At 26.3% G+C, this 13,293-nt stretch overlaps 1 protein-coding gene across 1 annotated transcript; it reads right to left on the reverse strand.

The window, feature by feature from the left end:
- Window positions 1-1,591: 1,591 nt before the first annotated feature.
- LOC145270772 (uncharacterized) lies at window positions 1,592-12,997 on the reverse strand. Its single transcript, XM_080126365.1, has 2 exons — window positions 12,742-12,997; window positions 1,592-4,963 (listed from the first exon to the last, which is right to left on the reverse strand). The coding sequence occupies exon 2, from the start codon at window positions 4,363-4,365 to the stop codon at window positions 3,118-3,120; it is 1,248 nt and encodes a 415-aa protein (XP_079982491.1). The 5' UTR covers window positions 4,366-4,963; window positions 12,742-12,997; the 3' UTR covers window positions 1,592-3,117.
- Between the last annotated feature and the right edge of the window lie 296 nt (window positions 12,998-13,293).

Below are 13,293 nucleotides of genomic sequence, written 5' to 3' on the forward strand. Positions count from 1 at the left end.
GTTTTTAAAAGGAAATTATGAACATAAGCAAAGTATCGAATTCGTTTCCCAGGTTTTTGCATGAGAGAATAACACTTTTTTAACACAAGAATACCAACACACATAACAAGAATATGTTTTGTTTTTTACTTTTTACAAATTTTATCATTTTATTTCTCGCTGTGGATGGACGTGTAAGAAGGCATGCTATATACGCAACTGTGTGAAACTGAACTTGAAAGAGTGTTCAGTTTTTGAGCTGGATGTTTTGAAACAAGACTAGTTTTTGAGTTGGAAGTTTTGAGAAATTTACCTGGTAAATTGTTTGTTTACTTATACATTTTAGTTAGTTTGAAGAGATTCTCCTGTAACTTACACGTGATTTTTTAGAATATATAGATATTTATAGAGTTTTTGTCCCTGTTATTGCTTCATTGTAAAAGTTTGATTTTCTAATTGTGTGTAAATATTTCTTAAGATTTTTGTCTGAAGAATTGTGTGTAAATATTTCTTAAGATTTTTGTCTGAAGAATTGTGAGTAAATATTTCTTAAGATTTTTGTCTGAAGGACTGTGTGTAAATATTTCTGAAGATTTTTGTCTTAAGAATTGTGTGTAAATATTTCTTAAGATTTTTGTCTTAAGAATTGTGTGTAAATATTTCTTAAGATTTTTGTCTGAAGAATTGTGTGTAAATATTTCTTAAGATTTTTGTCTGAAGAATTGTGTGTAAATATTTCTTAAGATTTTTGTCTGAAGAATTGTGTGTAAATATTTCTTAAGATTTTTGTCTTAAGAATTGTGTGTAAATATTTCTTAAGATTTTTGTCTTAAGAATTGTGTGTAAATATTTCTTAAGATTTTTGTCTGAAGAATTGTGTGTAAATATTTCTTAAGATTTTTGTCTGAAGAATTGTGTATAAACATTTCTTAAGATTTTTGTCTTAAGAATTGTGTGTAAATATTTCTTAAGATTTTTGTCTGAAGAATTGTGTGTAAATATTTCTTAAGATTTTTGTCTGAAGAATTGTGAGTAAATATTTCTTAAGATTTTTGTCTTAAGAATTGTGTGTAAATATTTCTTAAGATTTTTGTCTTAAGAATTGTGTGTAAATATTTCTTAAGATTTTTGTCTGAAGAATTGTGTGTAAATATTTCTTAAGATTTTTGTCTGAAGAATTGTGTGTAAATATTTCTTAAGATTTTTGTCTGAAGAATTGTGTATAAACATTTCTTAAGATTTTTGTCTTAAGAATTGTGTGTAAATATTTCTTAAGATTTTTGTCTGAAGAATTGTGTGTAAATATTTCTTAAGATTTTTGTCTGAAGAATTGTGAGTAAATATTTCTTAAGATTTTTGTCTTAAGAATTGTGTGTAAATATTTCTTAAGATTTTTGTCTTAAGAATTGTGTGTAAATATTTCTTAAGATTTTTGTCTGAAGAATTGTGTGTAAATATTTCTTAAGATTTTTGTCTGAAGAATTGTGTATAAACATTTCTTAAGATTTTTGTCTTAAGAATTGTGTGTAAATATTTCTTAAGATTTTTGTCTGAAGAATTGTGTGTAAATATTTCTTAAGATTTTTGTCTGAAGAATTGTGAGTAAATATTTCTTAAGATTTTTGTCTTAAGAATTGTGTGTAAATATTTCTTAAGATTTTTGTCTTAAGTTTTGTGCGTAAACATTTCTTAAGATTTTTCATTAAACCAGTTAGTATATTTCATACACTTTTCTCTTTTGTTTCAATTTTGATCAGTTGAAGTTCTCAGAAATCAATGGGCTCCCTACATAGGGCTCACATTTATCTCTATATGAAATGCATAGATATTGAATGTTCTTTTGTCTTCCGTATGTTTTTGCATATGGCACAACAAATGTTCCTTCTATGCAAAGAACCACATACGTCAAAGGAATGTGGTTTGTCTCTTTTTTAATTTAATGGATTTGTTTCAGCAGGTGATGGTGCATCCAAGCGGATGCTAGGCATTCACCCTTTATACATTTCATTCTAACATCTCTTTTTGAGCAATTTTTTTAATCTGTCTTGCACTTGGTTCACCGAGTATATTTGCCAGGTAGTTTTTAAAATTCTTTTGTTTAATTTCAGTTTCTCCTATAATTACTGAAATAGAAATTTTCCAAAGATTCCAATTTTTTTCACGTCGTACATAAAACCTGGCATTTTGTTATTTTTTACTCTCACTCTTTTTAACCTAGTATTATTGAAGACATTATCTTCAGAGATTGTGACTTTCTACTTATTTTCTCATATAATTATGTCAGGTTTAACAGCTCGTTTCAAGGCATGTAGTTTTAGGAACTGTGGAGAGTCATAGTGGATGGTGTATAACATGTCCAACTGCTGCTCTCATGACTTGCTGCAGCATTCAATATTCAACATGTTATAGATCGTCATGTGGATATATTTATACATTCTATTTTATTTCATAGTAGCCATCCTCTAGAAGAACCTGACAACTCGATGTCAAACGGTTCACCCTCACTATTTCTGTGTATTTCAAACTTATAAATTCCTAGATGAATGAATCCAGAAAATACTTGTCAAAATATTGCTTGGCCCATTTTTTCCAATATTCTGTAATGGAATAGTGTCTAGTAGGCAGTCAAGTAGTTGTCATATGCCTCAACAGGAAGAATGTGGCTTGTCTCTTTCTCTCTCTCTCTTTTGCCATAATTTTATCACTTTGTTTTTGCTGGAGATGGAACATTCTGCCGGATGCAAAATATTCTTCCATTGGTTTAGTTACTCTAACCGAGAGATCTTTTTAAGATTCAGTCCCTTTTCCTGTTTGTATTTCTCTTGCTCTTGGTTCACCAGGTATATTTGCCAGATACTTTTTGTAATTCTTTTTCATTAGCCCAGTTTCTATAATAACTTGTATGATTGATGCATTTGTAAGATTCCAGTTTCATTTTTATGTCATACAAAAGTCCTTGATATTTTGTCATTTTCTCCTCATTTGGTTTCATATTATGAAACAAATTTGATTTCCATGAAAAAGTAGAACATACTCCAGAAAAATGTTGGTTTTTTTCTTTGAAAGGCAGGGAAACTAGCTCCAAATATTTCCATGCTTTTTACTGAAACCGACCGAGAGCTCTTTTTAGTATCCTACCTATAAATTCGACTTCACTTCAAAAGAGGAATTACATACGACATTGGAATGTGGTTTGTCTCCTGTATGTGTGGTCATATGCCTCGACAAATTTGACTTCCATGCAAAAGAAGAACCACATACTTCACAATAATGTTGTTTGTCTCCTGTATGTATTGTCATATGCATCAACAAATATGACTTCCGTGCAAAAGAAGAACCACATACTTCACAAGAATGTGGTTTCTCTCCCGTATGTGTAAGCATATGATGTGACAAAGTTGAGTTTCGTGCAAACGAAGAATCACATACTTCACATGAATGTGGTTTGTCTCCCGTATGTGTTAGCATATGACGCAACAAAGTTGACTTACATGCAAAAGAAGAACCACATACTTCACAAGAATGTGGTTTGTCTCCCGTATCTGTTTTCATATGACGCGACAAATTTGACTTATGTGCAAAAGAAGAACCACATACTTCACAAGAATGTGGTTTGTCTCTCGTATGTGTTAGCATATGATGCGACAAAGTTGAGTTCTGTGCAAAAGAAGAACCACATACTTCACAAGAATGTGGTTTGTCTCCCGTATGTGTTAGCATATGATGCGACAAAGTTGACTTACATGCAAAAGAAGAACCACATACTTCACAAGAATGTGGTTTGTCTCCCATATGTATTGTCATATGCATCAACAAATATGACTTCCGTGCAAAAGAAGAACAACATACCTCACAAGAATGTGGTTTGTCTCCCGTATGTGTTTTCATATGACGCACAAAAGTTGACTTCAGAGCAAAAGAAGAACCACATACTTCACAAGAATGTGGTTTGTCTCCCGTATGTGTTAGCCTATGATGCAACAAAGTTGACTTCCGTGCAAAAGAAGAACCACATACTTCACAAGAATGTGGTTTGTCTCCCGTATGTGTTAGCAAATGATGTGACAAAGTTGAGTTCTGTGCAAAAGAAGAACCACATACTTCACATGAATGTGGTTTGTCTCCCGTATGTGTTTTCATATGACGCGACAAATTTGACTTATGTGCAAAAGAAGAACCACATACTTCACAAGAATGCGGTTTGTCTCCCGTATGTGTTAGCATATGATGCGACAAAGTTGAGTTCCGTGCAAAAGAAGAACCACATACTTCACAAGAATGTGGTTTGTCTCCCGTATGTGTTAGCATATGACGCAACAAAGTTGACTTACATGCAAAAGAAGAACCACATACTTCACAAGAATGTGATTTTTCTCTTTTTTTCATTTTTCTTAACCTATTTCTGCAAGGGGATGGGACATCCAACCAGATGTCTTACATTTACCCCTATTTTAGTGAGTCCAACCAAGAGATCTTTTCAGGATCCTAGCCGTCCCTTTCAGTGCAATCGTTTGTATTTCACTTGCACTTGGTTCACCGGGTATGATTTCTATGTACTTTTTAAAGTTCCTTTTCATAAATCCAGTTGCTCCTATGATGTCTCCTATAATTGAAACATCTTTTAATTTCCTCCAGTATGTGTTATCATATGCCTCAATAAATATGACTTACATACAAAGGAAGAACCACATACTTCACAAGAATGTGGTTTGTCTGCCGTATGTGTTAGCATATGACGCCACAAACTTGACTTCTCTCCAAAAGAAGAACAACATACTTCACAAGAAAATGCTTTATCAGCCATGTTCGATTGCATCTGATTCCACAAAATGTATATACAATGTAGTGTATGATCATAGGCAAGCTAGTAAATTTTAACTTTGAAAATGTATATAAAAAATGTAAAATTATTTAAAACCTTTTTTAAATCACCAATAAAGAAAGGTCCTCCTTATTCATTAATTTCTTTTCATTATTGTAAATTCTGAAAATATAAAATAAATTAAAAAAAATTATATTTCATGTGGTTCACTTAAATTTCTCACATTTTTTTTTATTAAAAATATCAAAAACAATGAAATTTAAAAAAATGAGTAGAGTTGTATGCAATACTGGTTAGTTAATAAAATTAATGTTTTTATTTCCACATATTTAAAATCTTTACATTTTTTAGAGATGAGGATTGATTATTCATATTATTTAGATTCTTCAGAATACTGTTCTCATCTTGGGTGTTATTTTCACAACGTTCATACGTTACCTCCGATCTTATTCAGGTGTACTTTGTCGATCTTGGTAACCTTTCTCTTGAATGCAGAAATCTGTACAGAATTTTGAATAGAACCCTTTATTTAGTACATGCGAGTAACATGCTTTCATGTTGATGACTGGCTTAAAAGCCTTACAAAACAATCTATTTTAAATCTCACTGAAAAGTGAAACTGAAACATTCAGAAGTATGTAAGTTACAACTGATTTTAACCAAGTACTCTAACCATAGCACTACGGGCCTGGCAGACAATCCTAGTAGGAAGTGAATGAACATTTTTGTTTCTGGATGTTATCACTACACACAAACACACACACAAACACACACACACACACACACATATATATATATATATATATATATATATATATATATATAGTGAAAGCACATAAAGTCCGCACTCATCGTTTTTATCAAAAGCTGCAATTTGAAGTTAAATTGAAAGTATCCTAGTGATTACATCAATTTAAAAACTCCGCACTAAGAAAAATTGTATTTTATCATAAATTTATAACATTAGTGTAACACAAATACAACACGAACACAATGAATATTTAGTAGTATAGCCCTTCTGCAATTTGACAGCCTGCAATCTTTTCGGCATTCCTTGCATTAGCCTTCAGCAGAAACTCTGGTGAGAAAGCATTGCAATTCTCTTTTATTTTTGTTCAAAATTTAAAATAAAACATTATTTATTAACTCGAGCAGTATGCACGCAAGGTAATCATCGATAATGATAAAAAAATAAAATTATTTATGATCAATGGTAGCAATGTATTAAAATTATAATAAAGGGTTTTCAGTTTCCCCCTAGCACACTACTCAGTCATTTTGAATGAATATCAAACTGAATAAATCTCTTCTGTATTCCCTTATTCTTGTTTAACTTAATTCTGAAAGTCTAAATAATGTGGCAGACATCAGTTTGGAAGGATCACAGAGAAAAACGTAAATAACGTGCACCTAAGATTAATATAAATCAAGTTCCTCGACATGACATTTTTAAAGTCAACTGAAGCAAAGTATGTTTCCATATATATTCACACTCAAATCCTGCAAGAGCCGACAATGAAGCCTTTCTCATTCATAGGAGCTAATTTGAATGCTATTATGTTGGTTAAGAATATCAATAGCATACCTTATAGAATATTGGTCCATTTTAACAGTGATCATATCACTCTAGGACTAATCACCAATACCCACAGTGGACGTCAATTTTAAAGTTTTGTAAAAGTAGTCATGTATTTTAATTAGAATCGTCTTAATGTATTTTCTTGTTTTTAATCACATAATTTTGGTGATGGCTAAGAGAGGTAAAATATGAAAGTAAACAATATTTGCCTCCGCTAACACGTTTCATATACCCTTAGACTCTAACCATGACCTTAACACATTTCATATACCCTTAGACTCTAACCATGACCTTAACACGTTTCATATACCCTTAGACTCCAACCATAACCTAACACGTTTCATATACCCTTAGACTCTAACCATAACCTTAAAACGTTTTATATACCATTAGACTCATACCATAACCTTAACACGTTTCATATACCATTAGACTTCAACAATAACCTTAACACGTTTCATATACCCTTAGACTCTTACTATAACCTTGACACGTTTCATAAACCCTTAGACTCCAACCATAACCTTAACACGTTTCATATACCCTTAGACTCCATCCATAACCTCAACACGTCTCATATACCCTTAGACTCCAACCATAACCTCAACACGTTTCATAAACCCTTAGAGTCCAACCATAACCTCAACACTAGGATCAATCATGTAGCTTCAATGGCATTCAGTGAGTAACTCAATTTCATAATGATTGATCCAAGAGAATTGTTCAATTTGCATTTTTGATTGCATATTCTTAATTTTCTCTTCTTTCTCTTGTTCTTCATTTTTTAAGCAGACATAAAGTTTGCTGTGAAAAAAGGAAGGGAAAAGAAATAATTTTTGTTAGTTTCTCATGATTTGAAGGGAAACTGGGGGGAGCAAAAACCATTTTGATGATTTTGCACATGTCAGAAAATGATCAGCTTTTCCTCATGCTAATCTGAGAAACGATGCCCTTTTAGCACGTTTTTTTTTCAAAAATAGAAACCGTCTGCATTGCACAAGTGACCGTCAACCATTTTAGGATTTATTTCCTTTCTTTTCTGTTACATGACCAATCCTTTGAAGCACACACACATGCTAGCCAAGTAAGTTACGATTTTCCATACACAAATTCAGAACATCTACTTATGAAAGCCACATTTATAATAACTTCCTTTTCATCTGTCAGAATTAAGATGAAAGGGTCAATATCACAATCAACTAAGTAATAAGTCATATCACAATCCATAAATTATGGAATCTCAATTATTGCAAGGAAAAACAAAAACAGGTTTTCGACATGTAAAAATACATGTAAAGAAATACAATATTTGCATAAAAAATAACACTCAAGATGAGAACAGTAGTCTTAATAATCTAAATAATACAAAAAATCATTCGTCATCTAAAAAAATTCAGAACTGTAATATTGTAATTTGCTTAAAAAATCATTCTTAAAACAAACAGAAAATCTGATAACTACATTTCCAAATTAACAGGAAACTCTTTGGTATACTTACATGTGTACACAATTTCTGATACATCGATCCCTCAGATTGAAAGCACTAGTCAAGAATACAAACATTTAATGAAAGAAAGGACAAAACGACTAAATATAAAATAGGCTAAAAATAAAAAATGGCTAAAGTCGCAAAATTGGCTGAAGTCGATTTTTTCCAAAATGGGGGATCGATTTACTAGAACTTTGTATTAGAAACAGAGCACAACTTAAAAATTGTAAATATTGGTTGATTAGTGACAAGTACACAGATGCATACCACTTCCATGCATGCGTCGAGCATTTTATTTTTACTTTAAACCAGTGGAAATCATTTAATATTCATATTTATTTTCCATGCTAAACTATAAAGTTGTTCTGGTCAATGTCTAGAATCTCCCCCCCCCCAAAAAAAACTTGTACGATTACCACTGTTATAAGTTTTCAGGGGTGCTGAAAACGAATATATGCTTTAACAGTGGTGCAAAGAAATTGATTTCATGATATGAAAAATTTTCTTTTATAAAAGTGGGGTATCACTTTTCATTATAAATTAGTTTTTTCAAGTTTAATTAAAGTTTTATGATATCTGTTTTTATTAAATTGTAAGGTTAAAGTACAGAATAGGAACAAAACACCCTCCTCTTCCCATGTTAAGAATGACTTTCTAAAAATATTTCAGCATGGATCAATACATGCACCGGTACCGCTCATTTTACATCAAATTTATTAAAAAAAAATGATCCCCACTTTTGGAAAAAGTAATTTCATCATATCATGAAATATAATTCTCTGTGCCACTTTTGAAGTATATATTCGTTTCCCAAAAGACTATAAAAGTTTCATTGTAAAGATTTTGATGGAGTTTTTTTTTTTTTTGCTTTACGTCAGGTTCTAGGCATTGATCGTTGTTTTTTATGTTTAAGTATTGAAAATAAAATAATAGATTAATAATAATAATCCACTGAGAAAATTGAAAAAAGATGAAAAAAAAACCATTAAACAATGAAAAACATTTAAGATTTATATTTTTTCTTTTTGTAAACTATAAAGAACATTAGTTTAAAGTATTTAAAATTTATAAAATTATTTTTTCTTTTTGTAAACTATAAAGAACATTAGTTTAAAGTATTTAAAATTTATAAAATTATTTTTTCTTTTTGTAAACTATAAAGAACATTAGTTTAAAGTATTTAAAATTTATAAAATTATTTTTTCTTTTTGTAAACTATAAAGAACATTAGTTTAAAGTATTTAAAATTTATAAAATTATTTTTTCTTTTTGTAAACTATAAAGAACATTAGTTTAAAGTATTTAAAATTTATAAAATTATTTTTTCTTTTTGTACACTATAAAGAACATTAGTTTAAAGTATTTAAAATTTATAAAATTATTTTTTCTTTTTGTAAACTATAAAGAACATTAGTTTAAAGTATTTAAAATTTATAAAATTATTTTTTCTTTTTGTAAACTATAAAGAACATTAGTTTAAAGTATTTAAAATTTATAAAATTATTTTTTCTTTTTGTAAACTATAAAGAACATTAGTTTAAAGTATTTAAAATTTATAAAATTATTTTTTCTTTTTGTAAACTATAAAGAACATTAGTTTAAAGTATTTAAAATTTATAAAATTATTTTTTCTTTTTGTAAACTATAAAGAACATTAGTTTAACGTATTTAAAATTTATAAAATTATTTTTTCTTTTTGTAAACTATAAAGAACATTAGTTTAAAGTATTTAAAATTTATAAAATTATTTTTTCTTTTTGTAAACTATAAAGAACATTAGTTTAAAGTATTTAAAATTTATAAAATTATTTTTTCTTTTTGTAAACTATAAAGAACATTAGTTTAAAGTATTTAAAATTTATAAAATTATTTTTTCTTTTTGTAAACTATAAAGAACATTAGTTTAAAGTATTTAAAATTTATAAAATTATTTTTTCTTTTTGTAAACTATAAAGAACATTAGTTTAAAGTATTTAAAATTTATAAAATTATTTTTTCTTTTTGTAAACTATAAAGAACATTAGTTTAAAGTATTTAAAATTTATAAAATTATTTTTTCTTTTTGTAAACTATAAAGAACATTAGTTTAAAGTATTTAAAATTTATAAAATTATTTTTTCTTTTTGTAAACTATAAAGAACATTAGTTTAAAGTATTTAAAATTTATAAAATTATTTTTTTCTTTTTGAAAACTATAAAGAACATTAGTTTAAAGTATTTAAAATTTATAAAATTATTTTTTCTTTTTGTAAACTATAAAGAACATTAGTTTAAAGTATTTAAAATTTATAAAATTATTTTTTCTTTTTGTAAACTATAAAGAACATTAGTTTAAAGTATTTAAAATTTATAAAATTATTTTTTTCTTTTTGTAAACTATAAAGAACATTAGTTTAAAGTATTTAAAATTTATAAAATTATTTTTTCTTTTTGTAAACTATAAAGAACATTAGTTTAAAGTATTTAAAATTTATAAAATTATTTTTTCTTTTTGTAAACTATAAAGAACATTAGTTTAAAGTATTTAAAATTTATAAAATTATTTTTTCTTTTTGTAAACTATAAAGAACATTAGTTTAAAGTATTTAAAATTTATAAAATTATTTTTTCTTTTTGTAAACTATAAAGAACATTAGTTTAAAGTATTTAAAATTTATAAAATTATTTTTTCTTTTTGTAAACTATAAAGAACATTAGTTTAAAGTATTTAAAATTTATAAAATTATTTTTTCTTTTTGTAAACTATAAAGAACATTAGTTTAAAGTATTTAAAATTTATAAAATTATTTTTTCTTTTTGTAAACTATAAAGAACATTAGTTTAAAGTATTTAAAATTTATAAAATTATTTTTTCTTTTTGTAAACTATAAAGACCATTAGTTTAAAGTATTTAAAATTTATAAAATTATTTTTTCTTTTTGTAAACTATAAAGAACATTAGTTTAAAGTATTTAAAATTTATAAAATTATTTTTTCTTTTTGTAAACTATAAAGAACATTAGTTTAAAGTATTTAAAATTTATAAAATTATTTTTTCTTTTTGTAAACTATAAAGAACATTAGTTTAAAGTATTTAAAATTTATAAAATTATTTTTTCTTTTTGTAAACTATAAAGAACATTAGTTTAAAGTATTTAAAATTTATAAAATTATTTTTTCTTTTTGTAAACTATAAAGAACATTAGTTTAAAGTATTTAAAATTTATAAAATTATTTTTTCTTTTTGTAAACTATAAAGAACATTAGTTTAAAGTATTTAAAATTTATAAAATTATTTTTTCTTTTTGTAAACTATAAAGAACATTAGTTTAAAGTATTTAAAATTTATAAAATTATTTTTTCTTTTTGTAAACTATAAAGAACATTAGTTTAAAGTATTTAAAATTTATAAAATTATTTTTTCTTTTTGTAAACTATAAAGAACATTAGTTTAAAGTATTTAAAATTTATAAAATTATTTTTTCTTTTTGTAAACTATAAAGAACATTAGTTTAAAGTATTTAAAATTTATAAAATTATTTTTTCTTTTTGTAAACTATAAAGAACATTAGTTTAAAGTATTTAAAATTTATAAAATTATTTTTTCTTTTTGTAAACTATAAAGAACATTAGTTTAAAGTATTTAAAATTTATAAAATTATTTTTTCTTTTTGTAAACTATAAAGAACATTAGTTTAAAGTATTTAAAATTTATAAAATTATTTTTTCTTTTTGTACACTATAAAGAACATTAGTTTAAAGTATTTAAAATTTATAAAATTATTTTTTCTTTTTGTAAACTATAAAGAACATTAGTTTAAAGTATTTAAAATTTATAAAATTATTTTTTCTTTTTGTAAACTATAAAGAACATTAGTTTAAAGTATTTAAAATTTATAAAATTATTTTTTCTTTTTGTAAACTATAAAGAACATTAGTTTAAAATATTTAAAATTTATAAAATTATTTTTTCTTTGGTAAACGATAAATTCGTACTGAACAAAAACTTGAAGTTGCAATAAAAAATTGATATAAATTTTATATTACTATATTTCTTTTTAAATCGCGTTTTTTTTTCTAATCAATATATACTATTATCAGTTGAATTGCCAAAAAAAAAAAGAAACTTCCTAAAAATTAATTCATTTTTAAAAGATTAAAAAGATAAAAATTCCATTATTTTAAAATGTTCCGTTACAACATAGACTTTTAATTAACGGTGTTTAATTTTTTTTAATATAAAATTATAATATAAACATGCCTCTTCCCAACTATTTTATGGCCAGATTAAAACCGATTGAAAAATATTATTGCACAAAAAATAAACATCTTTTAGACCAATCTAGTTTATCCCATTTTACCAAATAAAGAATAACAAAATTAACCAAAGGAACAGTCGTACATATTTCGTAAAACTGTATTTCATATTTAATATACAAATGTTTCTAATATTATTAATCATTTAACTGTGTAAATCTTAAAACCAAACAAAATTATAACAAAGATTAATTATTAACTGCAGTTTAAAAACCATTAAGTCGCTTCTGCTGCCCCATATGTAAGTTTGACGTCATGGGATTATGTGCTCCTGCTCCGTTCTCCCCAATTGTTTGGATGTGCCTAACGATTATAAAGATGGAAAATAAGTCATAATTTACCAAAACGCCAAAACGGTAATTCTAGACACTGACCGTTGTTTTTTTGTAATGTTTTTTTTTTTAATGTTAAAGTCAATATTGATAACAAAAAACAATCAACACTGAAAATTTTTCAAGAATAAATCAACATTTCAAGATTATTCGTTTAGTAAATGTACTTATCTCCCTTACATTTTTAACGTATTATGTAAATGTGAAAAAATCGATACTAAATTAATGTAGTAATAATACTTACGTTTTTGTTTTATAATCTGCTTTCGATTAACTTTATCTGTTTTTATAAAGGAAACAGTTTTTCAAATGTGATTGACTTTACAAGCTCAAGTTAACATTCAAGATGACGAACGGAGGAGCAAGTTCGCAGAAAACAAAATTGAAGAGGAAAAAAAAAATTGAAGAGGAAAAATTTAAAAAAAAAAATCATTTCAAAATAGAGCCGATACATTTACTGAATATCACAGATAAAATTAGTTTTATTTTATTTAACATTTTCATATTTACATGAGAGAGAACAGATTACAAGTTTCATATTTATTATTTCTTTAATACGCGTGCAATTTAATGGCGGAAACTGATAGTTTTTTAAGCCGCATTTTCGTATTTTTATTTATTTATTTACTTAAAATTCCTGGTTATTTTTTAATTGTGCTTGAAAGATTAAAGCCTAAAGTTAATCTGGTGCTTGTGCAGTTTAGGAGAAATGAAACTGACACATTCATCTAAATCCCCTGAAAGATAAATATTAGTTTTCTGAGACTATTTCAAAGATAGTTAGTAAAGTATAATC

This window comes from Euprymna scolopes, chromosome 46, assembly GCF_053919585.1.
Source record: "Euprymna scolopes isolate OS-2025 chromosome 46, ASM5391958v1, whole genome shotgun sequence".
NCBI lineage: Eukaryota > Metazoa > Mollusca > Cephalopoda > Sepiida > Sepiolidae > Euprymna > Euprymna scolopes.

Excerpts from the sequence above, each read along its gene's own strand:
- LOC145270772 (XM_080126365.1), bottom strand. The coding sequence starts at position 4,365 with ATGAAAAAAAGAGAAAAATCACATTCTTGTGAAGTATGTGGTTCTTCT.